At 39.4% G+C, this 17,059-nt stretch overlaps 1 protein-coding gene across 8 annotated transcripts in view; it reads left to right on the plus strand.

Annotated features, from left to right (window-relative positions):
• The window catches only part of PPP3CB (protein phosphatase 3 catalytic subunit beta), a 52,042-nt gene that overhangs the window by 16,027 nt on the left and 18,956 nt on the right, over nucleotides 1-17,059 (plus strand). For 4 of the 8 annotated variants that reach the window (XM_075258213.1, XM_075258212.1, XM_075258217.1 and 1 more), the window contains exons 2-11: nucleotides 566-766; nucleotides 1,937-2,061; nucleotides 4,558-4,669; nucleotides 7,281-7,426; nucleotides 9,209-9,348; nucleotides 9,434-9,511; nucleotides 9,796-9,890; nucleotides 11,160-11,285; nucleotides 11,774-11,851; nucleotides 14,590-14,616. In XM_075258213.1, coding sequence (XP_075114314.1) covers nucleotides 566-766; nucleotides 1,937-2,061; nucleotides 4,558-4,669; nucleotides 7,281-7,426; nucleotides 9,209-9,348; nucleotides 9,434-9,511; nucleotides 9,796-9,890; nucleotides 11,160-11,285; nucleotides 11,774-11,851; nucleotides 14,590-14,616 — 1,128 coding nt within the window. The remainder of the gene's footprint in view (nucleotides 1-565; nucleotides 767-1,936; nucleotides 2,062-4,557; nucleotides 4,670-7,280; nucleotides 7,427-9,208; nucleotides 9,349-9,433; nucleotides 9,512-9,795; nucleotides 9,891-11,159; nucleotides 11,286-11,773; nucleotides 11,852-14,589; nucleotides 14,617-17,059) is intronic. The other 4 variants (XM_075258214.1, XM_075258218.1, XM_075258215.1 and 1 more) reach the window with 1 other exon arrangement.

The following is a 17,059-nucleotide window of genomic DNA, read 5'->3' on the forward strand; positions in this document are numbered from 1 at the left end:
AAAAGCCAAATATAGCTCAGAATATCCACTCAATTTATAGCCATTGTTATTTTTATCACGCTCTTGTGTCTGTTTCTGTGACATTCTGCCATGTGACAACCACAATGGATTTTTCGTTGCCATTATCACAGGGCTATTTTCCTGCTTTCTCAGTCACCTGAACAGCAAATCAGTTTTTTCTGCTATAGATGCAGTGTATGAATGCTTCACAGTATGACTAGGCAGATTACATACACAACAAACAACTGCAAAAGCTAGGTAGCTACTGAAGGACTATTATGTATATTAAACTTTTTAGATTTTCTATGCAGTTTGTATTGGTCAAAACCAGTTGGGGAACCGAGCGAGGACCAGTGTAATTGAAAGCTCTCTATGGCTTAAAATGCAAAGTGCAAGTTGAGCTTGCTGCAGCACCTTGGACTGGCTAGGCTTCAGACTTCTGAGGCTGTGGTGATATTGCAGTTATTGTTTTTATGTGCGTCTTCTGTTGGTCACTTAGGTTTAGTCCTGTGCTTTTGTGTGTGTGTGTTTATGTCATTTAAGTAAATTAGTTTTCTTTTGGCAGCTGTCCCCTTCCCCCCAACTCACCGATTAACATCCGAAGAAGTATTTGATGTCGATGGAAAACCCAGAGTGGATGTTTTGAAGAACCACTTAATAAAAGAAGGCCGGGTAGATGAAGAAATTGCACTTCGGATCATCAATGAGGGTGCTGCAATTTTACGAAGAGAGAAGACTATGATAGAAGTTGAAGCACCTATAACAGGTGAAAGGCTTTGTTTTACTTCTAAATGAATCAAAAGCACCGAAAATTTCTCCTGTCAAATGGTTGCTGTATTATGAAATATATAGTTAAGTTTCAGATTTTAATTTAAATTTCCCCTCTTGTAAGCCTTGGGAATATCACCTAGGAAACTTTAAAGCGTGCCTCCAATTATAAAATAACTTTTCATAAATGAATTATACAGGTAAATAAATATGAAAGTCTCTAAACATATATTTCCATTTGTCAAACGGATTTACTTTTTACATATTAGTCTATAGGATAGGCCTAATCTGCTGATGGCTGTAGCAGCTATACTCTGCTGTTCTGTGTCAGTATTAGAAGGAACCCTTCTAATACTTCTGTGTTTCATAAGTCTATCGCTACCCAGAATGAGGCAATAAATCAATTGACACCCTCCTCTCCATAGACGTCTGTGTGTGAGGGGAACCAGACTCTGTGCTAGCAAACAATGTAAGTGAATATGAGGAGATTGTGATGACCCTAATAAGTAGAGAAGAAAAACAATTTCTTTAGCAAGATGTTACAAAGTTTCTTCTATTCACGTGTGCTTTTCACTTATAAAAAATGGTTTTATAGTTATAGGTACACTTAGCCAAATGTCCTTGGAAAACGTTCCGTGTGTGGGCCTTATGTCCCCGACTGAACGCGTAGAACCTACTGCGTTATTGTCAGTTGTGATTCTGTCAGCTCCCAAACCGCCTGATCACTATGGTACTAAAGTGACATACAGCTGTCAGCTAAGTGCAGTAGTGATGGGGCCATTCAGGAGCTCACTGCCAGACACCATTGGCAGCAGCTTTATCTCTCCTGAGAACATAAGAAATGGCGTTACAGTTGAACATGCCTGATTTTTCTTTCCCTTGTTGACATCGAAGAAGGGTCGAGAGGCCCTAATACACCCTACAAGGTTAGTAGTTTCAGTCTATGGAAGGGTAAATAAAAAAAGTCTTTAGGAAGGGTGACTAAAAAAACCTATGGTCTCTTTCGCTCTGGACATCAGCTATCAATGCTGAAGAGGACCTTTGGTGCACAAGTTTTTACATGTGTGTTTTTTTTTTTTTGTTTGTTTTTTTCTCTGTTATTAAAAATATAGTGTCTTCCATGTTTTCTTTTCTGTAGTGTTTATTTTCTTCTCTGCTCGTCTTGCAGTATGCGGTGATATTCATGGTCAGTTCTTTGACTTGATGAAGTTATTTGAAGTGGGAGGATCGCCAGCTAACACAAGATACCTCTTCTTGGGTGACTACGTAGACAGAGGGTATTTTAGTATAGAGGTAAGATACCTTTGTATGTCACAATGTGTTGTAATAGATTTTAGTACTGACATGTAATTAAAGGTAACCTAAGGTGGCAATGATACCTGCAGAACATTATCAGATCTGTCTGTAGTGGATTTGTGTAGCATAGGAAATCAGTACAATGTGAGAGTAAGTATGGCACACTCTGCCAAGTTTTATTTGAATGCAGTTTTGCATATGTAGTGGATGTACTAGTAATGTTCCAGTTCAAATACAAAGAAAATCTGTCTTTTGGCTTGGCACATGGCTACATAGCGCTTTAAAATCCACATCTCATTACCACTAATGCCCTATAGAGACAGGTTGTAGTTTGGTTGGTCAGACCACTGGTATGACCACTGGTGCCTTGTACCCTTGATGCACCAGCGGTCTCACTATTACTCGATTCACCTCTGTGGCACTGATAAAGAGAAGTGTAGTAGACCTGGTTACTACTCCATTCATTTCTATAGAACTAATAATAGTAAAATGTCCATGGCACTGCTGTGGAGAATTGAAGTACATTGCTTAACTATCTCCTGCAGTCCCATAGAGATGAGTGGAGAGGCTGCAGATTTGAGTAACTAGGTAAGTGTCACGTTACATCTTGTTGTCACCTTAAAGGGAATTTCTCCAGAGAATTATATATATATATATATATATATATATATATATATATATATATATATATATATATATATATATATATAATTTATTCTCCATGTTATCTATATTACAAAAAAAAATAAAAAAAATCCTGCAGTTCTGACTCTGGTTGATTAGCCAATGCTATGACACTTCCTGATTTTTATTTTTTTTATAGATTTCTTTGTAGCATCCACCTTATTTCTGAGCACACTGATGATCATGGCTGTCATGTATATTTGGATAATAGACGAATTCACCAATCACAATAGGTCACTTCACAGATTACCATCTTCCTTCTCTGCATAGGTCACAGAGCATGCCATAGAAGTCAATAGGGGGTCTCTCTGGTCCATGGTCTGTCTCCAGGAAACAGCACTTTTAATTATTTGAGTTTTAGTGGCAAGATTTGGTATTGCAAAATTTTTAGAATTATTTGAAATTATTTAAAAATATATTTAGCACAAAAATGTGATTTAAGCTGTTGAAATCTAATAGGTCATTTTCTCATGACACATTACCTTTAAATAAAGCCTCTAGGCCAAAACTAGCTTCACAATTCTACTAGTCATCTTTGGAAATCATCTGCATGCTTGCTGTGCATTTCCTAAGGGCCCATTCACACGGAGTAAACACATGTGTATTTTTGCAAAATACACGTGTAAAAATAAGACTCCCATTGACTTCAAAGACATTTTACACGTGTATTTTTACACGTGTAAAAAAAAAAAATCATTGAAGTCAATGGGAGTCTTATTTTTACACGTGTATTTTTTTTATACGTGTATTTTGCCAAAATACACGCGTTTACTCCGTGTGCACGGGCCCTTACTGTGTAACTGAGATCATATAAAGCAGTGGGGCATTTTATTTTTCTTCTAATTTGAGGCTGAATATCAGAGCAGTGCAGACCTGCAGGCTTCAGGTGAACCCTGTAACTCCTATTTATAAAGTTATGCAACTTTTTATGGAGGTTGATTCTGTTTGTATATGGTGAAATGGTGTTGAAAGGTGAACATACCCGTATACCTTGTGCAGCGAAAGGTTATGCAGCTTTCTAATATTTAATTTGGTTCCTACGATTTCAAAATTCTCAGTTTACGGTCAATGAATTTGGTTTGGTGAATGTTAAAAACTCTCTACAGACACTCGTAAAGGCAATTTTACTCTTTGGGAAAAATCCTTATGCATATAAGGCCTCATGGAAACTAGTTGACGGTGTGTTTTTTTTTTTTTGCTGTGGTATGAATAGAGTCTTGAGTGGTGAACTGTCTTTGGGCACCATGGACAGACGTCGACCTGGGTCTAGGTGTCTGCCTGAGGTCTATAAGCCCCAGGCTGAGGTAAATACAAGGTAGGAAGTGTGAGGCAGATATAGCCAAGTGATAAAGAATACAGCAGGATACACTATATTGGGCTGTCTGTGCCACTGTTTAATATAATAATAATAGTGATAATACATTTTATTTATATAGTACAAATCTCTCTTGTTGCTGTAAGATAGCAGCCGGCTGTCCATGCTATTTAGCCTTCTGAATACAGGCTAGACAGGCTATTTAATAACAGTAGCGAAGTGTTGGCTCTCCTTTATATAAATAAGGTTTATTCCTACATTACCCTATTTTTCATTATAATGATGATTATGCTTTATGAAAGCCTAAAACCCTTTGACATTGAGTTACACTTGTCTGTACATGGATATTGTTACTAGTCAGGCGTTACAAGATGTTCTTAGCCTTTGATACAACAACCACAGAAACAGGTGGGTATTTGTAAGATGTTCGGCCAAATGGGCCACAAGGGACTATGGTCATAGTTTAGCAGACTTTTCCTTCTTTCTCCTAACAGTGTGTGTTGTATTTATGGGTTCTGAAGATTCTGTATCCCAATACGCTCTTTCTTTTGAGAGGCAATCATGAATGCAGGCACCTTACAGAATATTTCACGTTTAAACAAGAATGTAAGTAAGAATCTCCTCCACTTCTCCGTTCTTTAAGCTTTCTTTTGGATTTAGTTTTGACTATAAGATTTTGCCAGCTAACAACAAAGATAACCTTCAGTCACACCACGTTTCATTATTAAAGAGGACCTTTCACCACTTTTGGGCACATGCAGTGTTATATACTGCCAGAAAGCCGACAGTGCGCTGAGTTCAGCGCACTGTCGGCTTTCCCAATCTGTGCCCGGTGTAAAGAGCTTACGGTGCCGGTACCGTAGTGCTCTATGGTCAGAAGGGCGTTTCTGACCATTAGCCAGAGACGTCCTTCTGCCTCGCGGCGCCAATCGCGCTGTACTGTGGAGCGGGGAGGAACGCCCCCCTCCCGCTCCTGATAATGCTCGTCTATGGACGAGCTGTGTGAGCAGAGGGAGGGGGCGTTCCTCCCCGCTCCACAGCACAGCGCAATTGGCGCCACGAGGCAGAAGGACGTCTCTGGCTAATGGTCAGAAACGCACTTCTGACCATAGAGCACTACGGTACCGGCACCGTAAGCTCTTTACACCGGGCACAGATCGGGAAAGCCGACAGTGCGCTGAACTCAGCGCACTGTCGGCTTTCTGGCAGTATATAACACTGCATGTGCCCAAAAGTGGTGAAAGGTCCTCTTTAAGGACCTTTCTTGTCTCCTGACGTGCCTGTTGTAGTAGATGCTCTTATTCCCCCTGTTACAACAGCTCTGGAGGATCTTTTCTTAGACCACTGGGCTATACCATTCCTCTCTTATTTCTCCCAGTTGGGGGAAGTTTTCCTGCAGTCTGACACTGGCCTGTGAATGCCGCACATGCCACTCTGTACAGGAATACACCCTTTTGACATGGGGAATAGTAATTCCAAGTTACCGTATAACAGTGTGTAGGAGGGGATCATGGAGGAACAGAACAACACAGATATATAAAAAATAAATAAAAATAATTAAAACACTTACATAAAAATTGCAAATAAAAACTATTCTGAAGTAGCTTATTTAGCACCTTTTGAGTTTTGTTGTTCCTCTGTTATTTCTCCTAGACATTTTTTTAATTACTTAGCAACACTTATTGGACAGTGTCACATTGTAGGGACAGGCTCTCAACTGGTAGCATCTGTCTATTTATTCATACTTGTCCCTCTATTATTCCTTCTAGACATCACTACATAAACGTAATTAAAATGATAACATTTCTATAAAGTTATAAAAGATGAATCGGAATCATTGGTTTATGTGGACTACAAAGATATAGAATGTATATCAGGGCTCCCTATTGTCTTCTTGCAGCCCTCTGCTCTTCCATGGTAATTGTCATAGGTTATGTAAAGTAACTAATACCCTGTTTCTCCGAAAATAAGACAGTGTCTTATATTAAATTCTCTTCCAAAATATATGATCTGTCTTATTTTCGGGGGATGTCTTATGGAGCGGCTGGAGCGGGGGACAATCGGCAGTCATGCCGGCGCTTCCTTAACGGAGTGCCGGCATGACTGCCGGTTGTAGGTGGTGCAAGAGGTGGTGGTGGGGAGGTATGCTAGTTACCTTCCCCATCTTCATAGCAGCGCTGGTGCTGCTGTTGGTCATGGTGGTGGAAGTGGTTGGCGGGGCTTAGCAGAGATTAGCGAGGCTTCCAGCGGTTGTGCCGGAGAGCCTCACTTAGTGGGAATTGCAGCCGGCTGAACGCTGTGCTCCGTGTGCACAGGAAAGCTGGCTGCCTCCTCTGCTGTGACACCACTGTTCCGGCTGCTGTGGGATGAGCTGGGAGAGTGGACTTACAGCAGCAGGAACAGAGGTATCACAGCAGAGGCAGCAGCCGGCATACCTGTTCACACGGAACATCGTGCACAGTGTTCTGCTGGCTGCAGTGTTTTTGGGGATGTCTTATTTTCGGGGGGTGCCTTATATTAGGCAATTTAACAAAACCTCCCCCCATGCCTTACTTTTGGGGAATGTCTTATTTTCGGGGAAACAGGGTACCATCCCCTGTTGATGGAGCCTTCTGAGACTAAGGCAGGGAATGTTAGAGGAATAAAAGTATCCTTACTCCCTCCTTGTGTTAGCCAGATTTACCGGCCTGAACTCCTAGCAGTAAGGTTATGTATGACACCGGGAGTCTCTGCCTCCCAGCTACATACTGTCCCATAGGAGTTCCCTTTCCCGGCATGCAGTTCAGGCCATTAAATCTGGTGAACATATAGACAGAATTTCATGGATGAAACCTTGTCTTGTGAATCTAGTCTTATTCACCTGTTTAATTGTCCTCCATCCCAGCACTGATGTTTCTGTGTTTCCCCTTAGCCTCAGCAGTCATGAGGTAGTGTGTCTGACTCGAGCAAAGATATGCTTGGCAAAATCGTAAGGATGGGGATTCCCCCCCCCCAACTACGTTTTATATTTCCAGACACCATATGTGGATATTTGCAGCCTATTTATTTATTTATTTATTTATTTATTTATGCATCGAAATTGGCATTGGGTTATCAGTAGATAGACATGAAATTGAGATTTTGTAAACCTTCAGACTTTCAATATGTTGCTATTTTTGTAAATCCTTTTACCTTGAAAAAGCTTCAAGTGCTAAACTTTTTTTTTTTTTTTTTGTAGGTAAAATAAAATATTCAGAAAGGGTTTATGAAGCCTGTATGGAAGCATTCGATTGTCTTCCCTTAGCTGCACTTTTAAACCAACAATTTCTTTGTGTCCATGGAGGACTATCTCCTGAAATACACACATTAGATGACATTAAAAGAGTGAGTATTTTTATTAAATACTGTATTATAAGCTTGTACTTTTTTTCTTTCCTTTTAGTGGTATTTACATGGCAGATATTTATAGTGGACTGTTCCAACACTTGAATGTTTGTGGCCCTTCATCACAGCAGCCATGCACCCGAAGTTTGGGTAAAGTCTGCTCTTAAGTTTTCTCATGGGCAGAAATAAGTTAAAGCCTGTGGATTTACTATTGGATTTGCAAAATGCAATGAGGGCTGCTTTCCAGATATTTTTTTTTCTTTATTTATAAACTTTTTTTACTTCAAGGGGTTTTTTTTGCCTTTTTTTTTTAAAAAAAAAAAATTTTAAAAAAATTACCATTTAACCACTTCACGACGACTTGCTGTATTTAAAGGTTGACACTTGCTAGGCTTTGTGCAGCATGAATGTTTATATTCTGACCCTGCTAAATTGGGGATCAGAACTCTGTGAACACAGTGCTGCTGGTGTTCACGGAGACATGTTCAGGACCTAATAGGTTCAGGTCCCGATCATAATCACGGCATATCAGGGAAAGTTTGTTGTGGTAACAAATTCTCCTTGATATTGGCTGCCACAGGCAGCATTGGGAGGTGGTGTGAACTGTAACCAACAGCCAGCATCCTGCTCCTTAACCCTCTATCGGAGCTGAGCTCCGTTCAGGGGTTTTAATCCCTTGGATGCCGCGGTCAAACATGAGTAATATCAATAATTGTATAATATAATTTAAAATAATATTTCCAATCGCAATTGGTAATATTTATCAGACTCCACAGTCCTGGTTTGTTTTTTTTTTGTTTGTTTGTTTTTTTTATATGCTTTGTTGACCCAATGCCAGGAGTGGATTCGCAAGGAATGGGAAATTAAAAGTGAAGGGTTTACACTTCTAATTTATCGAAAACTACAGTGGCAGTTTTTACAAGAAAACGCTGTATGTGAAGCTACACTTGGGGTTAAAGAAATGTTATGGAAAAACTATAGAAAACTGCAGCAAAAATGCAATACAAAAACGCATTCCTAGCATTTTGCCATTTTCTGCTAGTAAATTTTTTTTTTTTTTTTTTAAATAACCCCTCATCATATATAAATTTGTTGGGAAAAAAGGCATGATGTGTTAAGGATTTGATTAAATGAAATCTCAGTCAATTTGGGACTGTATGGTTAAGTTCACATGGCAGAAAAGGGAGATGAATTCCTCTTCATTTTCCTCTCCCCGCAGTGAAAAGCCGAAGCAGAGCATCAATTTTCTGAAATGATTTTTCCCTGATGATTAGGTCCAAATGAATGGAATCTGTAGCAAGATCAAATAAGATGCCTATTCTGATATCAGTGGGAGGTAGAATCTGTTACAGTCGCTGCCACTGATTTGGAGGCACATTCCCCTGTGTGTACAGGTCTTAAAATGCAGTGTTTTGACACTCAAGTTCCTGCAATGGTCAGAAATGCTTTGTTTCTGCAGTGTGTGGCCTCAAGGAAGCTATTCATTAACTTTAATCGCTTTAAGACAGTCAGAGCAACCTGCACAGTGCTGTATATGATGATATCACTGGTGGTGATGAATGTGTGACACAACTTTTTTACAGCTTATTTACTGTGTGATGAAAATCACGTAGGTTTAGCTTGGATTTACCCCAAACCCCATATAGAAAGGGAATATATTGATTTATCTTTATACGGTATGTACTTATTTGCTGACTATGATCATTAATTGGTTAACAAAATTTTTAATGTTAGAATTGTGAATAACTCCGTATTGTAACCTGTATTCTGTTCTGGTTGTAGTTAGACAGGTTCAAAGAACCTCCAGCATTTGGCCCTATGTGTGACCTGTTGTGGTCAGACCCGTCAGAAGACTTTGGCAATGAAAAGTCACAAGAACACTTCAGTCATAACACAGTCAGAGGGTGCTCTTATTTTTATAGGTTTGTGATCTTTTTAAAATCTTTCCAAACTCCATAACTTGGGCAGTATGGCATACTGAGATACTTTGCTTCCTTTTCCTTTCAGTTACCCGGCTGTTTGTGAGTTTTTGCTGACTAACAACCTGCTGTCAATCATCAGAGCACATGAAGCACAAGATGCTGGGTAAGGTTATAATGTGTATGAAATGTCCTCTACTCCATCTTCTAGTGTGGTTTGGTGCCAGTGAAGGGCCCACCAGGTCCAAAATGATCAGTGAATTTCACGGCACTCAGTTGGATTGAGAAAGTGATGTTTTATTGATGTAATCAGAAATGGCAAAGTAAATGGATTTCCCAAACGTTTCTGTCAACAGATATTCTTCAGTAGGTGTCTGAGTTGGCGTGTGGAGGTGACATGTAAAAGATTGGATGTCCCATGAGTCATTCTGTTTGTTTTTTTTGCTACAGATATCGAATGTACAGAAAAAGTCAGACAACGGGGTTTCCTTCTTTAATAACGATATTTTCAGCTCCTAACTACTTAGATGTCTATAATAATAAAGGTAAGTATATTTTTCTTCTTTCATTCCTATTGTGCCGATTTTTATAAAACTTGCTAAATGAGATTTAAAAAAAACCTTATTGCTCATTCTTACTTAAATAGGAAGTAAATAAGAGGAGATAGGCTTAGTCTGATGGTGCTAAATAGGGGCTTTCCATCATAGCCAAAGTACTTCTATCAGTACATTTCAGTACTTCTCCAAGTATGTCCTGCATGGTCCTAGGTCTGTTTGAGTGAGACTATAGAGCAGATTCTCCTGATTTTAATTTCTGTGTGTGGCTTATGGCAGCTTATTTCAACCCGCCAGCTCATCGCCAACTTAATACTGGATTTATAGCATTCAAAGGAGGGAACCTCAGAGTCTGAGAGAATCTGTTTGCCCCACCTACACAGGATGATTGACAGTGCACTTGCTTTAATTACTGTGTATGGGTGGGCTCAGTAGGCCTCACTGTCTCTCCTAGGAGTCCTTTTAGAATTTGCCTTACTGTTTTACGCAAATCCTACTCTAAAGCATGTAAATATAATATACGACTCAGCTTCTCTCTTTGTTATATGGTGTTTGCAGATATGGCAGAAATTATCACCTGAAATATTAGAGGGGTCTTTACAAGACATTTTCCATTGCCAATACGTTATAGGCCGATAGGGGGCTGATAAAACAAACCCTCCTCTATCCTGTACTCCATTTCCATCTGCTGCTACAATGTACAGGGCCTGGTATCCTATTTGTGAGAAGCGGCTGCTGCAGCTAATCACTATATATATGGAGCCATTAATTTCTATGACTCCATACACAAGACCATAGAAGAGTTCTGCAAATTATGGACCATGTGCTATTTTTGTCTGTATGTATGGCACAGACAGATGTAGGCATTTTGTGGGTCTGTGATTGGAGATGAGATACTGACATGTTTTTTGTGGATTGCTGAATAGTATCTATGGACAGTAAAACCCCCTATGGCCCTGTTCATGTAGCCGTATACTGAATCTTTCCCGCAAAACTATAAATCAGTTTCCTCACCTCCTTCTGTTCTATAACATGATGCCTTCAGATTACTCAGCATTTTCATGGTGACAGGTTCTCGAAGTTTAATATTGCTTGTTCTTCCAGGTTCATCCTTATCAAGTGGCTTTTGTTTCTAATGCTATTTTTTCTACTGCTGGCTCCTCCCTGATCAATTTACAATAACAATGTAAAATGCAATGTGTCCTGTGCTACTTGTGTATCTGGTTACTGTCTCTAGTAACTTCCCCACTCATGTTACAGCTGCTGTATTAAAATATGAAAATAATGTGATGAATATCCGACAGTTCAACTGCTCACCACACCCATACTGGCTGCCAAACTTCATGGATGTCTTCACTTGGTCCTTGCCATTTGTTGGGGAAAAAGGTACAGCATTGATTTCTGTGTATGATATGAAATTAATGTGTGTGAAAAACGTACAACTGTTTGTGTATGGCTGGGTTACCATCAGCAATCCAAACTCTGTTCAGGGGTTTCTGTCCTCGAATCGGCTTGAATAATGCAGAGAAAAAAGTCCTGTAGCATGGGCTATGGGCAATGAGGATACTTTTGCCTCTAGACTGTTTTAATCGTCCATGCTCATGGTGTGTCCATTTATGTGTCAGTCTGTTTTAACAGACAGGCAAAGAATGGAACATCTCCTATCTATGTCCCTTTTCACAGATCACTTGATGGACTGAAGTCTGAGGGGGTCTGTGAAAAAGGGGGTCCGAAATGGATGCAAAACTGCTATGAAAAACTGATCTTTAAAGAAAAAAAAAAAGTTCTTTATTTTTTAAGCAGCATGTTATCCCAACCATAGAGCAATGATTATTGGTAAAAAGTGTGAAGTTCCACATTTTCTCTTTCCACAGTAACAGAGATGCTGGTGAATGTTCTGAGTATTTGCTCAGATGATGAGTTAATGACTGAAGGAGAAGACCAATTTGACGGTAGGAACTTAGTAATATTCCTAGTTGCTTTTTCTTTTTATAGAGCCAGTCTGTCATGTGTCGCAAGTTCTCACCATGTAAAAAAGCTCATGAAACAAAATGTATCACCATAAACTCATTGATGATCACAATTAGCATTTTATAGTGGAAACTGCATAGTTGGGAGTTTTGTGGAGCCAGAAACTTCAAGCCCATTCATTTTACATTCATTCTTTGTGTTTTATTTTTTATTTCTTAAATCTATAAATTTGAATAGAATCAAGCCAGAAATTCTCCATATGTTGGGTGAAGACTGTTGGAGACAATTTCTTTAACTTTTTAACGTCAGTGATTTCAGAATATTTGAGAATATCACTCCATTGGGGGTGCTTGATCTGAGTATACTTATACCTGTAAATGAGCAGAAGTCTTAAAGTGGCTTTACCATCTAATATGCTGATGGCATATCTGTAGGACATGTTATCCCCTTAAAGGGGTTGTCCAGAATATCTGTCTATATCAGCCGAGAAGGTGAGGAGGAAAAAAAAACATACACGCGCGTCCCAGTGTCTCCCAGCGCCGTCCACCACACATAACCACTGAAGCCAATAAAAAAGCCTAAAGAAAGGGACATGGGACGTCACAGTTCAGCGGAGACTTCAGACAAAACAAGACAGCAGAGCAGTAGGAGTGGACCGTGCTGGGAGACAAATGAGTATATTTTGGGGGGTTTTCACCTTCCCGGCCTAATGTTTTTTGTTTTTTTTATATCCTGGACAACCTTTGTAATATGAGTAAGAACTGATGCACATGACTGAGTGTGCTTCCAGAATGCACTTGAATGACACATGAGTGCTTCCATGATGCACTCACCTGAATAGGCGCTACCGATCCATTCGGATGCTATTCTGGTCCTATCCTCCTCTGTGTCATCAGAACCCAATCGATTATGTCATCCAAGAGCTCAAAAAAGTGTCTCCCTTGACCTGTTTGCTAGTATATTTTTTCTGTATTGTAAACCACGCTATTCCACAAACAGCCTGTCATTGGAAAACAAACTACATCTAAGGACAACGGAGCCCACTGTATGACCAGACATTGTGATACACTGCAGCTGTCAGTGTACCCTCCAAATGTCATGTGAACAGAGCTCCAACTCTTGCTGTTTTTGAAGCTCCAAAATAAAGAGGAGCAAGTGTATATTGTGCTGACTGTTATGGAGTAGTGTTTCTGTCATTTACATCCACTATGATTTTGGTTTATTTGATTTTAAGAACTTACCCAGAAATGTTTATTTTCCTTTTTATGTTTTTTATTTTAGTTTAATATGAGAGTTATAAAACTGTAATTAATTGTAAGGGTTCTTTCTCCACTGGGACCCCCACTATACTGGGAGGTCCTGAGCCCCCCTTCCCTCTTGTATAGGAGCTGTCCTCAAGCATATGCATTGCTGCTTCTTGCCTAGAGTACAGTGCACAACCCCATAGTCATTCTTCATCAGTCCCATACACATTGAATGAAGTGACAACGCTCATGCTCATCCAGTTGTGCAGTAAGAATGAATGGGGGGCTTTGGGCTCCTGGTCTAGTGATCAGTGGAGCCCCCTAAACTCAATGCTCAGATACATATCACCAGTACTGTAAATATTAAAGATTTCTTTTGTGATGATGATTTCCCTTGTTGTTTTGATGTATTATTTCTGCCATCAGTATTTGGGTGTTTTTCTTCTGAGGAATGGGAGAATGTGATCATGAGGATATTCCTGTTTATCAGCTACTGTATCTAGCTTAACCTCTCTGTCTTAACTTCGGATCACAGTATAAATCTATGTGCCCATAGTCCACTCCCTGTTAGGTATAGCATTCATTCTCATGGGTAGATATATATATTTTTATAAAACCATTTAAAATTGTGTTCAGCTGAGATCTGATTTGTTTGGGGAACCAGTGCCAGAAATGCAGTCCCAGCCATTCTCTGTACAGTGCACCCCTGTCTGTGTAGCACATCACACTTTTTGATGCAATATTGTAAACCACAGATGCCTGCTTGACTTGCTGTGCTGGAGTATTATGCTTCTTCTTCTATTCCTTATCTGCTTTGTGATCATTGTACTGTTATATGCATTTCCCATGTTTAGCTGTTCAATAAGTAATTTGCATTGACCGAATAGTAACCATTTTATCACTGCACAGTATTCTACAAGAACCTTTTTCATGTCCATAACCATGTCCCTGTTTCCATGCAGCCTGTCTTTGTACATTTTATTTTATGCAGTCTGCCCTCCATATTACAATAGCAGGCAAGTGACGCAGGCTGTCACAGTATTTTATAGCGACACATTGGGTGCGGTTTTTTTCTCTTTTTGGTAAATCTTATTCCGTGATCCGAAATATTGCGCTGCTGATGGCATGTTAAAATTCTTAACCTTCTACTGTCTAGATATCTGCACTTTATTAGATGTTCTCCACTTAACCCCGTACTGATAAAGTCTAGCAAGACCTATAACAGCACGTTGCAGCCATAATGGGGTTAACAGCACTTGCCCTACGTCCAGATCAATTTATTTGCCACCTTTGTCACGAGTCCCAGAGTTGCAGCTTTCCTCTTTTCCTTTTTTCTTCCCTTTTTTTTTTTTTTTGCCAGTCCACCCTCATTCTTGCTGCTGCCAAGTAAAATATTTTTTTTATTTTTTTTATTTGTCTCACTCACCTATTTCTCCATCGTTCACTTCCTTTTTTTCTGGACTCTCCATCTGAAGAACGACTCATATATGGCAATAGAAAAGGTACAGACCAGACAGAGCACCATTGTTTTGAAATATGACTTCCCAGTTTTTTTTTTGAAGTTGCTACACGACACATTGAAATGATGTTACATGTCAGTTATTAAGTGTAGCATCTTTTTGTTTCTTTTTCTTCCTTTATTAGTTTTTTTTTTTTTTTTTATCGCTCACACTTTTTTACCGCGAGGATTTGGATATAATTTGCGTTTTGCATCGTCAGAAGTCATATTCCTAGACATCTGTCTTTCTGTGCATGGCATTTTCTCTTCTATGTTTCTTTCTATTCCTTCCATTCGTAGAGTCCACCCTCTGTCCGTATCTAACATTTCCGTATCGTTGGCCCTGCATGATTGGGGGACATTTTCATTTGTGTGTTTCTGCTTCATGGTTTTAGTACTTGCCATTTTTCTTTTCCATTTCTGCATGTGATGTGTTTTCAAACAATGCTATCACTTTATATAGATTGTTGTTTGTGAGATTGTGGGAGGGAGATTGGATGTGTTGTCGCTGTTAGATGAAGATGAGTGATTTAATTGCCTTCATATAGTATGTTAATAATTAAAGTAGATAAGTTAATTGGGGCTCAGGCCCCACATTGCAGAAAAGCTGCTTTTTTTGTTGTTTCAGATTTTGCTGCATTTATTTGATCCAAACCTAGCAGTGACTACATAAGAAAATATTTAGGAAGTTCTTATACTTTTCCCTTCTGCTAAATCCATTACTAGCTTTGGCTCAAAAAAATAAAAAAGGCAACAAAATCTGTAACAACAAAGAAAAGCAGCATATCCACAACATGGGTCCTTAGCCTAAGGGTCCATTCACATGGAGGAAAATGGTGAGGAATTTCAGCGCTGAAAAAAAAAAAAAGCCTCCCATTGGCATTATCAGCACTGAAATTCCTCAGCATTTTCCTCCGTGTGAATGGACCCTGAAGGGGTTTTCTGGGACTTGTATAAAGATTACCTTAGGATTGGTGAAGGTCTGACCCCTGGGGGAACCGCCACAAATCAGCTGGTTGAAGAGGCTGCAACGTTGAGATAAGCATGATGGCCTCTTCACTGAATATCAAGCACGGTGCTGTCAATGTGTAGGGGCTGTTTTTGGTATTGCTTCTCAGCCCCAGTCGTATAAATGAGACTGAGCTGTTGTTGTATCATGCTGTCAATGAACATACTATTATTGGCATATGAAAGTGGCCGCAGCACTCATGAGCACCTCAGCCACTTCTACAGCTGATATGTAGAGGTTCCTTGGTGTCGCACCCTGACCAATCACTTATTGACCTATCCTAAGGTCATCTGATGTAAACCCTTAATGTTTATTTTCTTTTTCTTTTTTCCCATTTATCTAGATAGACATTTTTGTGTTTTTTTTTGTTTTTGGTTTTTTTTAACCTTATTCTTTTTAGATGAGACATAGGTCACTTATAGACAAGCATATTACGTATGAATTTCTGCACATGAATTCCAGTTACGTGTTGGTCCGACCTCAGATTTAATTACTTGAATTTACAGTGTCCTAGATCCCTATATTGCTCTGAGCTTGGATCAATAGACCCTCAGTATGGACTGCCCGCTCATCCATAATACGCCCACCTGAAATTGACCCTAAGAGTATTTTCAATTGTAGCAGGAGTAGAGGATAATAAGATAATCCTTTAATAGTCCCACCTTGGGGAAATTTCAGCAATGCAGATAATAATGAATTTGTCCCCATAACTTGGACCAGTTGGAACTCCATTTATTGTCAGGATTTTTCTTTAGTCTGCAAAAATTGTGGTAGTGCCACACAATGCACCTGATGCCGTTAATGCTGCATTCAGTACCTGGTCCACCAGAGATCTGACACTTCAGTAGGTGACATGTCTATTAGTTGTGTAACACCAGCCTCACTCTTTCTTTATTAGGACTCTCAGCTAGCAGATAACCCTTACTTCAATGGGTCGACTAATCAAATACATTTATGGTATATTCCCAGGATATATAAGTAAATGGGATAGTGGCTGTATATAAGTAAATGGGATAATGGCTGTGCCTGCTTCTGTTCTCTTCTATGGGGGCTCTGAAAACAGATGAAGCACCTCTAGGTTCTATAGCTGTGTCCTATTAATGTGTCATAAATGTCTCTGTAATGAGAATAGAAACCTTAAGTTTTCCCCTCAATAGTGATGATACATAAATCACTTATTTTGTTGTCTGAGTACTGCAGAATGGAGTTATTGCCATTTATAATTTAAAGGGGAACTATAGTTTTATGGGGTCTTGAGATCCCATGAATCACTGAAGCCAAGGAGCAGAAGGACACAATGGAGCATTGACTTTTGCTTGGCTGTGGAGTGTGTGGTGTCCATATACCTAGAGGGTAAACCTGGTTTATTTGTTAAAACACTGGGTACTTTTAGTCAAGTATCATAATATATACCGTTTATTATGTCAGACTATAATCA

This window comes from Leptodactylus fuscus, chromosome 10, assembly GCF_031893055.1.
Source record: "Leptodactylus fuscus isolate aLepFus1 chromosome 10, aLepFus1.hap2, whole genome shotgun sequence".
Lineage (NCBI taxonomy): Eukaryota > Metazoa > Chordata > Amphibia > Anura > Leptodactylidae > Leptodactylus > Leptodactylus fuscus.